This window comes from Glycine max, chromosome 9 (assembly GCF_000004515.6).
Source record: "Glycine max cultivar Williams 82 chromosome 9, Glycine_max_v4.0, whole genome shotgun sequence".
NCBI classification, from domain to species: Eukaryota; Viridiplantae; Streptophyta; class Magnoliopsida; order Fabales; family Fabaceae; genus Glycine; species Glycine max.
The window spans coordinates 37,831,971-37,852,559 of NC_038245.2; the positions used below are offsets into that span (position 1 = coordinate 37,831,971).

The following is a 20,589-nucleotide window of genomic DNA, read 5'->3' on the forward strand; positions in this document are numbered from 1 at the left end:
GCCAATGGAGAGGAAATGTTTAGTGATTAAGTGATTGGGGAAAATCTTGGGGTTCTTAACCAGAAAAACTCCATGCATTATGGAAAGTAGAGGGTGCCTTTGACCTCATAGATGTAACAACGGGTGTTAGCGTGGGGACGTACTGAGCATTTTTTTTAATGTGAAATTCACACTTCAAAATTATAGCAAACCCGTTTGAACAAAATGACTCAACGATCGAGAGTTCTCTAATTCCAAAACTCGTAGATCAATTGCAGAGCATAAAAAGTTAAAAACTTGAAATAAAATAAAGCATGGGAAATCTAGCTAGTAATCTAGAGAGGAGAAGTACAAAGTTAAAATTTAAACCATTAAATGAAACACATACTATGTGCTCAAAATAATCCTATAATTTTCAATTTTCAATTTCGAATATGTATTCTCAACCACCTTAAACTTTGAAATTATCATCATAGATACACACGTTCCCGTCAAATTCAAAAAATTGTGTCAGAAAAATAATCGGTTGTGGAGAAGGTTCTCTTGGGGTTACTAGCTCTCAGTGCCATCCATAAAATTGGTGAATATGAGTGTGATTATTGTAAAAAAAAAAAAAAGTGTCGTTAAGTATGTTTTCTTGAAAAAACCAATTTATCTTTCTCTTATTTATTTAATAGATTCACCTCTTTATATTTTACTCTTTCGACTAAAAAAGTATATTTCTTATTTTATTTTTATTTTTTGTCTCCCCATATTTTTTTAAAACATTAAATCTAGGACCTATATAGGATTGTCAAATCTTTAACAACTATTATGACAAAAAATATAATATTTTCATTTATTGGCGTATGATAACTAGAAAATATAACAAAAAAAATTCTATAATAATGTTGACGCTAATCCGCCAAAAATATTATTATTATTAAAAGTTTTTTTAACAAAATAAAAAGCAGTCACAATATTTTTTCTTTTAAAAAAAGCAGACCATAATTTTTTTTACTGACATAATTTATTATAATAGCCCCTTTTAAGTTTTAATGTTCTTTTAAAAAAAAATAAAGAGACAACAAATAAAAATAATCAGTAGTACTGAATACTTTTTTAATAAATACACGGAATTAGGCCACTCAATTACTACATGAAATAAATGCCTCACTAAGTGACTTTTTTTTTCTCCATAGTACTATAGCATATCTTAAAAAGACATTTATAATCGTGACACAGTTAAGTATTAAAAGTTAATACGGTTTCCTATAAAGATTAAAATAGTATTAATTTGTTACAACATAAGAGAATATTCCTTTTCACTAGACTTAACTCTTACTTATTATAAGATTTATAACACTCAGATCTAATTAATCAATTGACTTAGACTCATATGATATTGTTATTAATTTAAACTTATATTTGTAAATTATTGTTATACAAAAAATAAAAAAATATTGATTAACTATCTGTAACAATAATAAAGCAGTAAAAAATAATTAATAAAAAAGATACCCCTATTAGGTTATAAAAAAATTAATTATTTTATCCTTCAACTAACTCTACAACCATCCCTCAATCACAGCAACAAATAATAAAAATAACTTGTTTATCACAGAACGTATTTATTCACATAAGTCATTTTTTATTCGTTACAAATCGAGTGATTATAATTATTGTTAATAAAAAAGATAACATGCTATGCTAACAATGACGACAACACACTGAAACTTGTGTTTGGTACAACGTTGACCCTAAGCACCGATCATGTAAATGAAATCTTTCACTAAAGCAATGAGTTGCTTCGCTTTCAGTGGATCGAAAATTTCTATCCCATGGAACCCTTCTTCTTCAAAGTCCTTCATCACTTGCACCCCCTTTTCTTCCATCAACCGTGCCAGCTCCTTTCCACGATCCACCAATGGGTCCCCACCATTGCCACTCACCAATACCCTCCACCAATGCTCCCTCATCTTATCCAATAATTTCTCAACCCCATTCTCTGCCGTTGGATTGCAATATTCATGGTCACGATCAACACCAATTGGTAGAGCCAATTCCCACATAAAATCGGTAACACACAATGGAAGAATCGGGTTATTCTCAAGCCTTAACTCTGACTCGTTTCTCTGAGTTCCACCAAAGAATGGTTGACGCAATATCAAGCCTTGGATCTTCAGTGGCTCGAGATCATTCGCCACTTCACACACACGTAGACCTATAAGGAAACAAAGTTCAATATTCATTTCTTCTATTAAGATTATAATGATTGACATGCTGGATTCTTTTTTAATTTTTTGTTTTAGAAAAAGGATATATAACATACTCTATGCTGTTTTTTAACAATTAAAAAATTAAGAATAACAAACAGTTTACTTTTGAATAAAACATCTTCATCATTCTTTATTTTTCTTGAAATCGTCTTAAAAGATAATGTTTAAAATAAAAAAAAATAAAAAAAAAAATATATATATATATATATATTTTTTTTTTTTCCTTACCATGATAATAGTAAGAAGTGACTTTTATTGAAATTAATGACTAATTTTTGTTGGAATTATCAACATGACAAAATAAATATTTTTTTTATCTAACATGATTTATTTCATTTCTAAAGATTAGTCAAAATTTAAATTTGGATCATTTGATTAAGAAACAAAATTTATTATCACTTATATCAATCGTTGTTGATAAAAAAATGAAAATATTTATTAATATTATCTCTATCTTACATCCTATGATTCTTAAGATTCATTAACATAAATTAAGGAGTAGAAAATAAATACAAAATAATGTTATCATGTTTAGAGTAAAATATTTTTATTTAATATTTCATTATTTGTAACAAATTATTGTAATAATTGTTAGGAATTTTATAATTCCTAATTAATTAATATGTGTTACATATTATATTATAACATTTATATTAGTTATTTACATTTAGATAGGTTGATCTAATTTAATGAGTCTATTAGACTGTCAATAAAAAATTGGTATGGCTTAGGAGATAATGAGAATCATAATAGATTAAATACTAAGGTATGATTATGGTCCCCATGACAACAAATCAATTGTTCATGACCGTTGTAAAATTCCACTGCGTGTTGATCAAACTCTATAGATCCAAGTATTCCTTAAAACCTTGATAATCTGACGTAATGTGATTTGGTATTCATTTGATATTTTATAAGATTTATAGATCAAGCTCTATGAATTTAGATATTTATTAAAATTTCTTGATAATCTAACCTAATGTGATTTGGTGTTCATTTGATATTTTATAAGATTTATTGATCAAGTTCTATGGATCTAGGTATTCCTTAAAATCTCTTCATGTGATTTAGTATTCATTTGATATTTTATAAGGTTTATTAAAATTTTCAACACTAATTACTAAATAAGAATATAGTTATAGCTGAAAAATGTGTTGTGAAGTGCAATTCCTTTTTTTTTTTTTTTTTTTCTGTCTTACGTGATCTCATTGAAATCAAAGAAGGGATACGAACATGTCACAGCTAAATAGAATAACTAATGTAAAGAACTCAGTACCGATTATTCCTAGAGCAACAACCAATAGGAGTATTGTCTGAGTGAAAAGGCTACGAAATGCTAGTCTTGTGATAAGAGCAGCGACGCTCGTGGTTGAGAAGAAAAGCAAGAGTTTGGTTAAAAAAAGTAGCATGAGCCTCTCTGGTAAAAAAATAGTGATGGAAATAATTAAAAGATTTAATTATCTATTTAATTTAATTTTTAAACTTATCTATTTTAATTCGTATAATTAATAAATAAATGTTTTAATTCTTAAAGTTTAATAAGTAAATGTTTTAGTTTTTAAAACTTAAGTAAATTTTTTAGTTTTTGAAATTTATATTTTAATTTCTAAAAAATCTGTGGTTGAAATTATTTTTTAATTCTCTGAATTAATCAATTTTAACGCCACAAATCTTTTGGAAATTAAGTTGTAAACTTAAGGGAACAAAAAATATAATTATTAACTATAGAAACAATAGATAATAAATTTAAAAAATTATAAAAACTAAATGAATAATTAAACCTAATTAAAATTAGAAAGTTAGAGAGTCTCTCTAAGAATTATAGGAAAAAAATTAGAAAGAGTAGTAGAGTCTAGTTAGAATTAGTGGTTTAACTGCACGAGTCTCTTTAAGGAACTTTTTTTTATATAAGTTATTTTTTACAGAATTTACAATAAGTTATTTAAAATTTAAAAAACTTTTATGTAAATATTAGTTGGTCCAGAATTTTCTTTAAAGGAAAAAAAATTAAGCTAGGTCAAACACATCCTAAATATATATGTCCTGGATATATATGTCCTAGTGATCATATAACTTTTTATAATATTATTTAATTATAAATATTCATATATGCTAACTTTGATTGTAATTTTTTATACCAGAAAAATATTTTTCATGGTTTTTAATTAGTTAATAATGTAAAAAAAAAAATTCTATTAATCATGCATAAAATTTAAACTTCAATAAAAAATTAAAGTTATTATTAAAGACATAAGATTCATTTAATAAATATTTTTAAGTATCTTAAATTTCTTAATACTAGTATAAAATACTTAATATTTTTACTCCATTTCTTCGTAATCAGGAATGGCTCCTCTCAAATGAAAAATAAAAAAATAAAACAATTATGTGTTAAAATCCGAGGGTATTTTTGTTAAATATATTTTTTATTATAAATAAACATACAATTAAAAAAGTGCAACTACGAATAGAAAACTGACCTGTGTGGTAAGCAATAGTGGCCCCAGCACTATTCCCCATAAGATAACACTTACTATAATCCGCATATTGCGTCAACCACTCCTCTTCGCTGCACGCGATCCACCGCAGCGCCTCCACGGCATCGTCGTACGCCGCCGGAAGCCGGTGCTCCGGTGCGAGGCGGTAGTCAACGGAGGCCACGAAGGCCTCCGCGGTGTTCGCCATTTCGACGCAAAAATCGTGGAACATTGTGGAAGCCGCGCTGAGTCGCACGAAGCCGCTACCGTGAAAGAAAACGATGAGAGGTAGCTTCTTGGGATTGGAATTTGAGGATAGTGCTGTTCGGGGTAGGAATAGACGGAGCCAGGTGTTGTTTTGTTGGTTGATGGTTATGTCTTTGGTGAGAACGGAGAGAGTGGGGTCGGAAGAGGGTGGGGTGCATGGAACGGCGTCGTTTAGGCGAGTGAAGGTGCCGTCGGGGTTGCGGAAGATTTGGAGGTATTGATAGGGGTCAATGGGTTGATTCGACATGATGGTGAAATAATAGAGTTCGTTTGTTTTTGGTTTACTATATATTAGACTCAAAATGACGTTTATATAAGAAGTTGAGATTGGAATTATTGTGTTATTTTTTAATGTCAACGTGGACCACCACCCAGCTCAAGGAGTATTATTTACTCCCAATTAGTTACAAATGGGTTAATCAAAGAACGTGGGATTGTTGCACTCGGATTTGAGTTATGGTGAAAATTTGGAGAAAGAAATTTATCATTCATAAGAATTTTATTAGGCTTTAATAAACTCCAATATATATATATATATATATATATATATATATATATATATATATATATATATATGTATGTGTGTGTGTTTTCTAAAACAAATAATATTTAATTTTAATTTTGTGTTATGGGTCACAATTAACTAAGGACCGTTAGATGTGGCGGACTCGGTTTTGGGTTTTGATCCTCTCTTCATCTTCTTTTCTTTTTATTTTTTTTCCATAATTAAGCTTTTGTGATAATGAATGTAATTTTTTCATAAATTGTGTATCATTTTTATTTTATTTATTATATTAAAAGTTTATGAAATGAAAAAAAAAATGAAAGAAAAAAGAAACAAAGGATCCATTTCTGTCCATAGCACAGCTGATTATACATTTTTCCATAATAAAAAATAAACTCACCTGCTGCTCGTTTTTATTGTCTCCAAACAGTCAGAAGCTTTTGTTGAGTTTGTCTGCTCTCTTTTTAGTGCGGCATGACAGCATTTGGGGTTCTATTTTATGATTTTTTTAAATTTCAATTACAAAGTAAAATATTAAACTTTTTATTTGTTGATCTAATTATTTTTATTATCTACTATTGACAAGGATGTGGGACAACAATAAATTGATGGTGTGCCAACCTTCAAGCTTTATTTTTTTCCACGTTTCATGTTCTGATTTAGTTATTTTTCATTACAAAATTTTGGAAATTTTATTATTTTTGTATCTCGTTCATTTTTCATCCACATTCAACCCCCTTATCACGGTCACCTTTACTAACAAACTCATGTACCTATCCTCAAGCGCACGTTCTGATAACAAGTTGGTTGAACTCTGTGATGAATGGCAAACTTTATAGATAGGATATGGTGCTCTCATTTTTGTATCACCAAACCGATTTCTCTATTCAGAAAAATACACCATCTATTCAGAGCGAGCAAGGGTCTGGAAGAACAAAACTGCCTTCAGGTTCGTGTATGTGTCGCTTCGCGTTCGATTTGCAATGGCTGGAGATATGTTCGTAATATTTAATTTCCGTTATTTGATCTGAATATGTCATTTAAATTGATTTGCATGTTTAGATCAATATCTGTATATTTTTTTTATCATTTGGTATCAGAGTCATTCCAATGCTTCTGTCTTGCTTCTATTCTGCTTCTGTCTTGTTAGGTTTATATATATAAGTTCAAATCCTACATAGCGTGATGATTCAAATCCTACAGAACATGATTCTTGTATTTTTCGAATGATAATTACACTAAAATAATTGAACATTAAAAAATCTGAATTTAATCCTTGTAGATTAGGATTAAAAAAAAAAGACATTAATTAATCAAAGATCTAACGGATCATCTCAACCGTATTGTAAATATGCAATTACAAATAATCCAGCCAAAATAATGGAAATTAAACCTAACACCACTCCAAATAAAAAAACTTCAATCATTTTTATTTGTTCGAACGGTATATATATATATATAAGATGAGGTATACTACACCACCGAAAGCATAAAAGGAAAGCTACGTATATATATATATATATATAATATACGCTTCAATCCAAACAGTTGAACTTTTATATATTAAAATAATATAATAAAGAGGTTGCAGCATGCCAGTTTTTTTTTTTTTTAAAAAAAAAAAAACGCATCCCCTCATTATTGAAAACTAAGCTTTTGGTATGTTACGTGACTGTGCTTTGAATCATTCATTAAGATTAATCCTTTAGAAAGCGTAAACTTATGTTAGTGTGCTTAAATTATTTATTAAAATTAATTGTATGTTTATTTTGGTATTTAAGCATGTAATATTAAGCTAAATAATTTATGCATATTAAATTTAATGGTTAAGAGTTTATATGTTTCAATGATTTATGATTTTATATATGTGAAATTATCTTGAATATTTTATGTAATATTATTTGGTTTATTTATATTATTTAGAATATTATGTAAATATTTAGCTCCTATTAAGATTGAATGTTAAGTGATTAATATAATTTTATTAAATTAAAGAATAACCACAACATCTTTAATTGAGTAAAATTATATGCTAAATTTATAATCACATTAGAAATATTAATTGTGATTAATCATATGTAATGTAATGAGATTTACCCATAGAAATTTTGTTGTATTTGTATGATTAATTAGAATAAAATATTAAATTATATTTTTTAATTTACCCACAAGAATTAAGGAAAAAAACATGATTTAATAGTTTTATCGTAAAGTTGTGTGATGAATCTAATTGAGTAGGACTTTAGCCCACATGCAAGTTTTGTGTTACTAGATTCATATATTGAGACATGATTTGCATTGGCAAAACATGACATTTGTTTAGTCTCAAATTTTCTTAATGAGCATGTGTGTTTGTTTGCAGTTTCACAATCTATGAATATTTCTTGTAACCTTTCCATATTGAAAGGTGATAATTATAAGGTTTGGAAGGAAAGAATTCTCCTTCATTTGGGCTGGATGAATATTGACTATGCTATAAAGAAGGATGAGCCACCGGCTATTATTGAAACTAGCAAACCTGATGTTGTTGACCTTTATGAAAAGTGGGAGAGATCTAATCGTCTCTCCGTTATGTTCATAAAAACCAACATATCTGCTAGTATCTGAGGTTCAGTTGACCAGCATGATAAGGTCAGAGATCTGTTGAAAAAGTCATTGATGAACAGTTTACGACCTTTGAGAAGTCGCTTGCTAGCACACTCATTATGCAATTCTCTTCCATTAAGCTTACTGAAACGAGAGGTGTGCGTGAACATATCATGCGCTTAAGGGACATAGTGGCTCAGTTGAAAACCCTGGAAGTTACCATGTTTGAATCCTTCCTAGTACATTTCATTTTGTGCACCCTACCTCAACAGTATACACCCTTTAAAATCTCCTACAACACACATAAGGATAAATGGTCTATTAATGAACTGATGACCATGTGTGTTCAAGAAGAGGAGAGATTGATAATGGAAGAGGGTGAGAAGGTAAATTTGACTACTTCTACTTTTGGAAAGGATAGGAAGAAGTCTGTAGGCACCAATAAAGGAAGGATTTCGACTCAATCAACAATTAAAAAGGAGTCAAAGTGTTTCTTATGTAAAAAGAAATGACACATAAAGAAGGACTGCCCCAAATTTAAAAGTTAGTTTAAGAAGAAAGGTACACCATTTACTTTCGTTTGTTATGAATCTAATATGATTAATGTGAATCATAATACATGGTGGATTGACTCTGGTTCTACAATCCATGTTTCTAATACCTTGCAGGGTTTGAAAAGCCTAAGGAAGCCAGTGGGAAGTGATCAGTGCATCTACTCAGGGAGTAGGATGAGCTCGCATGTAGAGGCCATTGGAACGTGCGTCTTAGTTTTAAGTAGTGGCTTTAAATTACATTTGGAGAAAGTTTTTTATGTTCCTAGTTTTTGTAAAAACTTAATTTCTGTTTCTAAACTTGCACCTTTGGGATTCTATTTTAATTTTACTGACTTTGGTTTTAATTTACTGAATAAATATGAAATTATTGGTTGTGGTCAATTGGTTGATGGTCTTTATTCGATTGAATTGAAAAGTGACGCTACTTATAATTCTATGCACGTTTATGTTTGGTTAAAACGATGTATTGTGAATGAAGAATCATCTATGTTGTGGCACTGGAGATTAGGACATATCTCTATTGAGAGAATCAAGCGATTAGTAAATGAATGAGTACTTAGTACTTTGGATTTCACTGATTTTGAGACTTGTGTTGATTGCATTAAGGGTAAGCAAACTAACAAGTCTAAAAAAGGTGCAAAGAGGAGTTCTAATTTATTAGAAATCATACATGCAGACATATGTTGTCCAGACATGGATGCAAGTAGTTTGAAGTACTTCATAACCTTTATAGATGATTATTCACGATATATGTATCTCTACTTACTTCATTCTAAGAATGAAGCTTTAGATGCCTTTAAAGTTTTAAAGGTTGAAGTTGAGAAACAATGTGGAAAACAAATTAAGATTGTGAGATCAGATAGAGGGGGGGAGTACTATGGTAGATACAAAGAGGATGGAAAAGCACCAGCTTCATTTACAAAATTTCTTCAAGAACATGAGATTGTTGCCCAATACACTATGCATGATTTTCCGGATCAGAATGGTGTGACAGAACGAAGAAATCAAACCTTATTAGACATGGTGAGAAGCATAAGGAGTAATGTAAAGCTTCCTCAATTTTTGTGGATTGATGCTCTTAAGACAGCTGCGTATATATTAAACCGAGTTTCAACCAAGGCTGTCTTAAAGACACCTTTTGAGTTATTCAAGGGTTGGAAACCAAGTTTGCGACATATACACGTTTGGGGATACCCGTCTAAAGTAAGAATTTATAATCCACAAGAGAAGAAACTAGACCCTAGGACTATTACTGGGTATTTCATTGGATATGCTGAAAGGTCTAAAGGGTATAGGTTCTATTGTCCATCCCACAGCACTAGGATTGTGGAATCAAGGAATGCAAAGTTTCTTGAAAATGACTTGATCAGTGAGAGGGATCAATTTCAGAACATTTCTTCTAAAAGGGATCACTATGAAGCTGAACCTTCTGGGACAAGTAATAAGTCGGTAGTCATTCCCACCCCTCAAGTTAAAATGGGTTTTAGACAACCAACGATTGAAGTTCCATAAGCTATTGAAAGTGATCATGTAGATCAAGTTGTTTGTGAGGAACAACATGATGATATTGAACAAACTGGTGAAGAACCGGTTGAACAAGTTCCTCGGCAAGATGATCAAGCAGCATTAAGAAGATCTACTAGAGTAAAAAGGACAACAATTCCTAGTGATTATGTAGTGTACCTACAAGAATTAGACTACAACATTGGAGCTGAAAATAATCCTGAGACGTTTTCACAAGCCATGAGTTCTAAGGAATCAAATTTTTGGTATAATTCTATGAGGGATGAAATGGATTCTATGGCATCTAACCAAGTTTGGGATCTTGTTAAGTTGCCTGTTGGTGTAAAAGCCATTGAATGTAGATGGGTCTTCAAAATAAAGAAAGACTCAGAAGGCAACATTGAGAGACATAAGGCAAGACTTGTTGCTAAAGGATTCACTCAAAGAGAAGGAATCAATTACACAAAGACCTTTTCCCTTGTATCTAAGAAAGACTCTCTTCGAGTAATTTTGGCATTAGTAGCTCATTTTGATCTTGAGCTGTATCAAATGGATGTGAAAACGGCATTCCTGAATGGTGATCTAGAAGAAGAGGTTTACATGAAACAACCTGAGGGATTCTTATCTAGTGTTGGTGTGCACTTAGTCTGCAAGCTTAATAAGTCCATTTATGGATTGAAACAAGCCTCCTGCCAGTGGTATTTAAAATTTCATGAGGTCATTTCTTCATTCAGCTTTGAAGAGAATGTCATCGATCACTGTATATAACAGAAGGTCAGTGGGAGTAAGATTTGTTTCCTTGTATTATACGTAGATGATATTCTGCTTGTGACTAATGATAAGGGTATGCTATATGAGGTGAAACAATTTCTCTCAAAGAACTTTGACATGAAGGATATGAGAGAGGCATCTTATGTCATAGGCATAAAGATCCATAGAGAAAGATCTCGAGGCATTTTAGGCTTGTCTCAAGAAACCTATATCAACAAAGTTTTAGAGAGATTTAACATGAAAGATTGTTCACCAAGTGTAGCTCCCATTGTGAAGGGTGACAAACTCGCTTTGAGTCATTGCCCCAAAAATGACTTTGAGCTGGAACACATGAAAAATATTCCATATGCTTCAGCAGTTGGAAGCCTTATGTATGCTCAGGTTTGCACTAGACCTGATATTGCGTTCGCTGTTGGAGTCTTGGGAAGATATCAAAGTAATCCAGGTATTGACCACTGGAAAGCTACAAAGAAAGTGATGAGATATCTTCAAGGAACAAAGGATTACATGCTCATGTACAAACAAACTGATTGTCTGGAAGTGATTGACTACTCCGACTCAGACTTTGCTGGTTGTGTTGATTCACGAAGATCAACATCTGGTTATATTTTTATGTTAGCCGGTGGAGTTGTATATTGGAGAAGTGTCAAACAAACCTTAATTGTTACTTCCACTATAAAGACTGAGTTTGTTTCCTGTTTTGAGGCTACCTTGCATGGTGTATGGTTGAAGAGCTTCATGTCTGGCCTTAGAGTTGTGGACTCTATTTCTAGGCCATTAAAGCTATATTGTGACAACTTTGTTGTGGTGTTTATGGCTAAAAGCAACAAAAGTGAAAGTCAAAGTAAGCACATCAACATCAAGTACTTAGCCATAAGAGAACGTGTTAAAGAAAAGAAACTGGTCATTGAACACGTCAACATTGAGTTGATGATTGCTGATCCTTTAACTAAAGGCATGCCACCAAAGAATTTTAAGGATCATATAGTACAAATGAGACTTGGTTCCATGATGTAATTTCATTGTACATACATTTGTTATTTTCAATGAAACTCTTATTCAGATGGATATTTTCTCATATGGTTTTGTGCACATATTTATTTATTTCGAGAAAAATCATTCGATTTAGATATAGAATAAACATATGATTTATTCATTAAGTTGAAAGCTAGTGTTGAGAGACTTGATATATTATGATACATGGAAGATATTACTCATCATCAGAGGACCTATCGCCATGACTCATATATTATGTTTCTTATTATAGTTGATGTTGAGTTAAATGGACCAAGTGGGAGAATGATGGAGTGGCCCACGTTCAAGCTTTATTTTCCCCCATGTTTCACGTTCTGTTTTAGTTATTTCCCATTGCAAATTTTGGAAATTTTGTTATTTTTGTATCTGGTCCATTTTCTATCCACATTCAACCCCCTTATCACTGCCACCTTCAGTAACAAACTCACGTACCTATCCTCAAGCCCACGTTCTGATAACAAGTTGGTTGAGTTCTGTGATGGACAGACTCTATAAATAGGATAGGATGCCCTCAGTTTTGTATCACCAAATCGATTTTTCTATTCAGAAAAATACACCATCTATTTAAAGCGAGTAAGGGTCTAGAAGAACAAAACTGCCTTCAGGTTCGTGTATGTGCCGCTTCACGTTCGATTTACAATTGCTGGAGGTACGCTCATAATATTTAATTTCCGCTGTTTGATCTAAATATGCCATTTAAATTGATTTGCATGTTTAGATCAATATCTGTATATTTTTTTATCATAAATAACTAGCTAGATTCTATCTATTTCATGCACGCACAAGAGAGTATATATATAATAAAGTAAATGAAGATGATTATGTTACATATCACATGGATTAACCGAAATCACAAGCATGCATGTGATAATTTCTTCTTAAGCGCAGATTGAGTAAATGAAGCCTTTCACTAACGCAATGAGATGCTTTGCTTTGGATGGCTCAAGAAGTTCTATTCCACGGAACCCTTCTTCTTCAAAGTCCTTCACCACTTGCATCCTTGATCTTTTCTTCATCAACTGTGCAAGCTCCTATCCCCACCATTGCCACTCACCAATACCCTCCACCCATGCTCCCTCATCTTATCCAATTTCTCAACCACATTCCCAGCCCTTGGATTAAAATATTCATGGTCACGGTTTGCACCAATAGGCAGTGCCAATTCCCACATCAAATCAGTAGAAGTAACACACAACGGAATAAATGGGTTATTCTCTGGCCTTAACTCGGACCCAGTCCTCTTGGTATCACCAAATAATGCTTGACACAATATCAACCCTTGGATCTTCAGTGCCTCCACACCATTCTCCTCCTCAATTGCACGTAGACCTACAAAGAAAAAATCTACATTCTTTTATTTCCTTAAGTTTTTATGTTTTTTGGCTTAATTATCAATTTGTTACTCAAATAATTTTAAATGGTTTATTTTGATCTTTTAATTTTTAAGAGGTTTAATTTGATTTTCAAAATTTTAAAAATAAATCAATTTTGTCCTTAAAATTTTAAAAGATTTAATATGATTCTCAAGTTTTTTAAAATAAATCGATTTGGTCTCTAAATTATTTTAAATTATTTAATTTGATCCTCAACTTCTTAAAATTTTGAGAGCTAATTAAATTGATTTATTTTTACGAATTTGAGAATCAAATTGATTCAATTATATGAACTTGAGGACCAAATTAATTTTTTTAAAAATTTGGGGGTTAAATTGATCCATTTTTAACAACTTGATGACCAAATTAAATCTTTTTAAAATTTGGAGATCAAATTGAATCATTGAAAATAATTTGATGACCAAATTGAAATTAAGCTTTTTTTATTGTATTCAATTTTGTCCCTTAACTTTTAAAAAAGTTAAATTTAGTTATTTATGTTTTAAGGTATGTCAAAATGATTCTTTTGAAATAATGACCAATTTTTTTAGAACACAATTTTGAATCTATTTTTTACTAATTCAAGACATGAAACTTGTTTGTATTAGATTCACAGACATGAAAATCATAAAATCCAAGTAATGTTCAAACCAAAAAGAATAATAATTTGATATAACAAAAGGAAATCAAAATTGGGGGTTAATATATGATCCCACCTTCATCATTTTTATACCATTTTTTAAATTGTAAATATTCTTTTTCCACGTTAACCCACATCACAAGCCCACATACGGGTGCCACATCAGTTACAATATCAATTGTCCATGTTAGTATCATGTATATTATCACATCAACATTGAGGGACACGCTAGCTGTCCACTTCACACATGCATTAAAGTATCACGTCAGAGTCAACATATCACATTGCAATAAATGAAGAATTAACTAAAACTAAAATTGCATAATTTTAAAAAATAAAAACAAAAATTACATAATTAAAAATAAATGCAAATCAAAATCGCAAATTGAATATAATTCCAACTTTATCATGTTTTTAATCATCAATCTCTTTCCATGTCAACGCCACACAAACTAGTGATTCAAATCAACATGCTAATGTCACATGAATAACAATAACATCGGTCCACATCAAAGTCATGTGTGCCAGCACATGAGCATTAAAATGTCACGTGAGAAATTCATTAAAAACATTAAAGTATATTGTTAAAGTCAACATATGTCATTGTGGTCAATGAATAATTAACTAACGGATCAAATAAAATTGTGTAACTTTAAGAAATTGAGTCACTAAATTTGTGTAATTAAAATAGGATGAAGAAAATCATAAATTAAATATTGTAGGTGATCAAGAGTATAATTTAGCCAAAAATAAATAAATTTATTATCTTATATAGGGCTTTGAATAACATGACTTATATAATTTACATCTGTGTTAATTTTTTAATTATTCATCTTCTTTACTTCAGTTTTTTTTAATTAATCGTTATAAAGTAGGCGTTCAATACATAATATTTTTTTTTGCATTAACAATACATGAAAAATAAAAATCATTCTTTCAAACCATATATATCCATAATCAAATGAAAAATACGTATATCCATAATTACACGATAAAAAAAACTTTTAGTACAAATGATAACTACAAACTCTCAAAACCACTGATATGCATGGTATGCGATAGTGGCCCCGGTCGCCATAAGATAACTGTTATGAAGCAGCAGCAGCAGAACAAAGCAGAAGTGCAACTAGACAAGAAGCAGACCAACATAGATAAGAAGCAGACCAACACTCACCTTAGGGCTAAAAGGGAATTGCGCAAACCACACCATTTGGAGGATTTCGTGACCTCCTTTGGGACCAAATGTTGAGCTGGCAGCTTGCTAGTGGACCATGAAGATACCTGTCTGCTACAAGAATCAACTCTGAATCTATTATGTTATTTTTAATTGTCCTGCATAGAAACATAGAGGAATTAGAATAACAAACTTTAGCATTCTTGCATTATATATATGAATGTGTCTTGTAAAGGAATGTACAATAATAACAAAAACCTTTCCTCTCTATTCTCTTCTTCTGGAGTTCTTCCTAGTTCTTGAATATTAGGACATAACAGCTTGGTGCTTTCATTGAGCACCCTCCCTCTCCATGGCAGACTCCATTTGCTCCAAGACCAATATAGATCGTATGGAGGAGGCAATTGCCAAACTGGCCTCTAATCAGCACCATGTAACCTCGAAGCTCGATGATATCATCCAATGCCTTACAACCTGTATTACAGTCAAGGACCGTTTTCCAATTCCCACCATAGACGAATTATTAGATGAACTTGGAGGTGCATGTTGGTTCTCCAAGCTCAATCTATTGTAGGGATATCATTAGATTTTGATGCGGCCGAAAGATGTGAGCAAGACGGCCTTTCGAACTCATCATGGTCACTATGAGTTCCTTGTCATGCCTTTTGGCTTATGCAATGCACCATCCTTGTTTCAAGCCACCAAGAACAGTGCCTTCAGTCCTTACTTAAGGAAGTTTATCATCATCTTCTTCGACAATATTCTCATCTATAGTTCATTCCTGCCGGAGCATCTTGCACACTTGGAGAAAGCTTTTGCTGTGCTTCTTGCCGGAGGATTCTTTCTCAAATACTCCAATTGTTCCTTCGCACAAACCCATATTGAGTATTTGGGGCATATGGTTTCCAATAATGGTGTTCATCTTGTGCCGACAAAAATTGAGGCAATTCGTAATTACCCTACACCACGTTCGATCAGAGCCCTACGTAGTTTTTTGGGATTGTCGGGGTTTTATCGTCGTTTCATTCAGGGGTATGCTTCGATTGTGGCTCCTTTAACCAAGCTCTTGGTGAAGGACCAATTCCAGTGGATTGCGGCAGCTCAACGGGCGTTTGATGATCTCAAGCACACCCTGTGCAGTGCTCCGGTACTAGAACTGCCGGATTTTTCTCAACCCTTCGTTGTTGAGACTGATGCTTCAGGGGTAGGAATGGAGGCGGTGCTCTCACAGTAGAACCACCCTATTGCCTTCTTCAGTAAGGCATTCTCCCCCAAACTGCTCTGATCCTCCACATACGTGTGAGAACTTGCCACAATCATCGCCGCTGTAAAAAAATGGCGTCAATATCTGTTAGGGCATTCCTTTGTCATCCTAACAGACCATCGAAGCCTTAAGGAGTTAATGTCCCAAGCTGTACAGACACCGGAGTAGCAAGTATACTTAGCTCATCTCCCCAGGTTTGATTACTCAATCCAATACAGGTCAGGAAAGTCAAACGCGGCAGCTGATGCTCTATCCAGGATACCCGAAAATTACACTGGTCAATTATTCACATTGATCGTGCCCCACTTGGTGTTTATGGAGGATTTGAAGGTCGAGCTTCATTGTCACCCTGCTTATCTAGAACTTTGACAAAGTATTATTGATAATCCTGTTGCTCATACTGATTAAAGCAACACTATGGATTTCATTCTACAGAAACATCGAATTTGGCTGCCCAAAGGATTCAGCTTCATCCCTCTACTACTTGAGGAATTTCATTCCACACCCAATGGTGGGCATATGGGCATTGCTAAAACAGTGGCGCAGGTGACTCAGAACATCATGTGGCAAGGTATCAAGGATAATGTGCGCAGTTTCATTCTCCAATGTCTGCATTGTCAGCAGACCAAATACTCAAAGCTTATCATTTCAAAAGCCCAAGTTTGCTCTGTCCTTTACCAGTTCTGGCATGCCCTTGGGAAGATTTGTCATTAGATTTCATCGGTGGCTTGCCATCTTTTCGCGGATCCTCTGTTATCTTGGTCGTAGTGGATCGATTTTCGAAAAGAGTCCACTTGGGAATGCTTCAGTCCACTTATACGGCTTTCATAGTAGCTCACCTCTTTTTGGATATTGTAGTTAAAAACCATGGCATGCCTCATAGCTTAGTCTCTGATCGGGATCCATTGTTCCTAAGCAAATTCTGGCAGGAGCTTTTCAAACTTTCTGGCACCAAGCTTCGAATGAGCTCGGCTTATCATCCGCAATCGGATGGCCAGACGGAGGTCTTGAATAGGGTCATTGAACAGTATCTACGATCCTTTGTTCACCAACGACCTTCCTCGTGGGGCAAATTTCTTCTTTGGGCCGAATGGCCGTACAATACTTCCATTCACACTGCTACAGGAATGACGCCTTATGAAGTTACCTTTGGAAAGAAGCCATCGTCCATTCCGCCTTATCTTCCCGGTACTTCCAATATTGACGCTGTTGATGATTTCTTCACAAGTCGTGAGGCTATTTTCACCATAGCTAGGAAGAAGCTCCTTAAAGCTCAACATACTATGAAACACTTTGCTGATACTAAGAGGCGAGAGGTTCAGTTCAAGGTCGGGGATATGGTACTGGTCAAACTCTGGCCACGACGTCAAACCACTGTTACTGGTGCAGTTCAGTCCAAATTAGCCAAACGCTATTATGGGCCCTTCTGTGTCTTAGAGAAGATAGGCCCAGCAGCTTATCACTTGGAGCTACCTCTGCATTCCCGTATACACCCCGTGTTTCACTGTTTGCTTCTTAAGCCTTTTCAGTAGGCTTCTGTTATTCCCATTCCAGTTGACAGTCTACCAAGCAACTCAGTGGACAATGAGCCCGTTATCACTCCTCTCGTCATATTGGCTACTAAGTGGGCCTCTTCTAGTGATGGGCCTGAATTACTGGCCTTGGTGCAATGGCAAGGATTGCTTCTTGAAGATACCTCGTGGGAATCTTGGACTGAGCTCAAAGAGGAGTACCACCTTGAGGACAAGGTGCTTTCAGATGTGGCAGGGGATGTTATGAAGCAACAGCAGAACAAAACAGAAATGCAACCAAACAAGAAGCATACCAACACAGATAAGAAGCAGACCAACACTCACCTCAGGGATAAAAGGGAATTGTGCAAACCACACAATTTGGAGGATTTCGTGACCTCCTTTTGGACCAAACGCTGAGCTGGCAGCTTGTTAGTGGACCATGAAGATACTTGTATGCTACAAGAATCAACTTTGAATCTATTCTGTTATTTTTAATTGCCTTGCATAGGAACATAGAGGAATTAGAATAACAGACTTTAGCATTCTTGCGCTATATATATGAATGTATTTTGTAAAGGAATGCACAACAATAACAAAAACCTTTCCTCTCTATTCTCTTCTTCTAGAGTTCTTCCTAGTTCTCGAATACTAGGACATAACAATAACACTTCAAATAATCAGCATATTGCGTCAACCACTCATCTTGGCTGCTTCTGATCCAACGCAGCGCTTCCATGGCGTCGTTATACGCCACCGGTAGCCTGTGCTCCGGGGAGAGGCGGTAGTCAACGGAGGCCATGATAGCCTTAGCAGTATTTTCCATCTCTACACAAAAATCATGAAAAATTGTGGAAGTTGCATTGAGTATGATGAAGCCGCTACCATGAAAGAAAACGATGAGAGGTAGCTTCTTAGGGTTTGGGTTGGAAGAGGATAGTGCTATTCAGGCTAGGAATAAGCGTAGCCAGATATTGTTTTGTTGGTTGATGGTGAGGTCTATGGTGAGAACAAAAATAGGAAGAGTGGGGTCCTAGGAGGAGAGGTGCGTGGATAGACGTCGTGCATGCGATTGAAGGTGCCATCGTCGGGGTTGCGGCGGAGTTGGAGGTGGTGGTAGGGATCAGTGATTTGATTCGACATGATGGTGGAATAATGGAGAAACTTGCTTTGCTTTTCTATTACAGTAAAAAGGCACAAAGTCTTCCATGCATTGAAGAGGTTTATGTAAAAACTTAAGATTGATTTTAATTTAAATTATTGTAATGTTGAGTTAAAATATACTCTTTTTTTTTTTAGTTAGTCGATTCTTTTTCTTTTTTTTACTTTGGTTTTTAAAGTGTTTGTGTTAAATTAAGTTAGTCTTTTTGTTAGATTAACATTTTTCTTCCAAAGGATATAGATATTGAATTTGTGAGGAAGACTTTTTCTTCCAAAGGATATAGATACTGAATTTGTAATGATAAGCTTTGAGTATAATTAAGATGAGCTTTAAGTATAACAATAATCTCATAGTCTACTCAAATGACTTAAGCTTTTAGAGATATCTTAAGATCCCATTAATGAGTCAAAAACTTTAATTATAGAACATTTGTCATATTTAAAAATTATTATCAATTCAAAAAACTGATAAAAAAAAAATCATTTTACAGTACTAAGAGAACGCTCTAAAGAACCAAAATAATTTTTTTTCTATAAAGAAAAAAAAAATTAAACTTAGAAGGTGAAATTGAAAGGGAAAAAGAATCAAAGGAGAAAGTTATATTTTAATCTATTAAATTAGGGATCTAACTCTTCTGAAAATAGACGTTACAGATAATTAGAGAATAAATTGTTAGAAAATAATGATTAAGACTGGAAAATTAAATTGATTTTCTAATAGCCACAAAGAAGGCCAAGAAGTCTTCATACTACCATCAAAATAAGGATTGGAAAATGACACGTATTAAAACGTGTAGAGGAATGTGTTGAGTATTCCAAATTCATGGCCACAGTAGCGAATGAAGAATATACACGGCGGCATAGGCTGATTATTTGGTATTATTGTCTATTTATTCTTTTGAGATATATAGTGATGCTAAGGTTTTACTTTTTTGTCTCCTACTTATATCTAGCAGCTGCTTTGGGGGATTGGGGCTTTGATGCATCGTTGTATTCTCTTGAATAATTGCCTCTTTTTTAAAAGGTTAAATTGAGCCACAGGTCTTTATATTTTTGCCGAATTTTTAATTAGATTTTTTTAATATTTTTTCTTTTATTGGGATCTTAGAACTTTTATTTCTTTTATTGCATTCTCCCATTTAATTCTTTAATTTTTTTAGTGTGTTATAACCACAACTAAATTAATTATAAAGGTTTTTTTTTTTGCAAAATTTAATCTTTTATCCAGCCAAATAATTATGAAAAATTTGTGAAATAAATACTTAAATTCACTTGCAGAGGTTGAAATTATGCAAAAATTAATCATAATTGACTTATTTATGTTTATAACACATTAAAAAAAATCTTTAATTAGACATCTACAATTAATATTTGCATTTTGAAAAGAAAAAAAAATATGCATCCTCTCCTATATCTGTGTAGGTAATATTTTTAATCTATCCTAGCTTGTACTTATTAGTTACCTATAGATTTATATTTATGTTTTTTTAAGAGTAAAATAAATAAATAAATAATATGAGTCCTGTATTAA

At 33.0% G+C, this 20,589-nt stretch overlaps 1 protein-coding gene and 1 pseudogene across 1 annotated transcript; both read right to left on the reverse strand.

Annotated features, from left to right (window-relative positions):
* Positions 1-1,572: 1,572 nt before the first annotated feature.
* On the reverse strand, positions 1,573-5,275 carry LOC100795069 (carboxylesterase 1). The gene is made up of 2 exons (XM_003533978.5): positions 4,718-5,275; positions 1,573-2,182 (listed from the first exon to the last, which is right to left on the reverse strand). The coding sequence occupies exons 1-2, from the start codon at positions 5,226-5,228 to the stop codon at positions 1,719-1,721; spliced, it is 975 nt and encodes a 324-aa protein (XP_003534026.1). The 5' UTR covers positions 5,229-5,275; the 3' UTR covers positions 1,573-1,718.
* A 7,339-nt stretch (positions 5,276-12,614) lies between these two features.
* Positions 12,615-20,220, reverse strand: LOC100798601 (carboxylesterase 1-like; annotated as a pseudogene).
* Between the last annotated feature and the right edge of the window lie 369 nt (positions 20,221-20,589).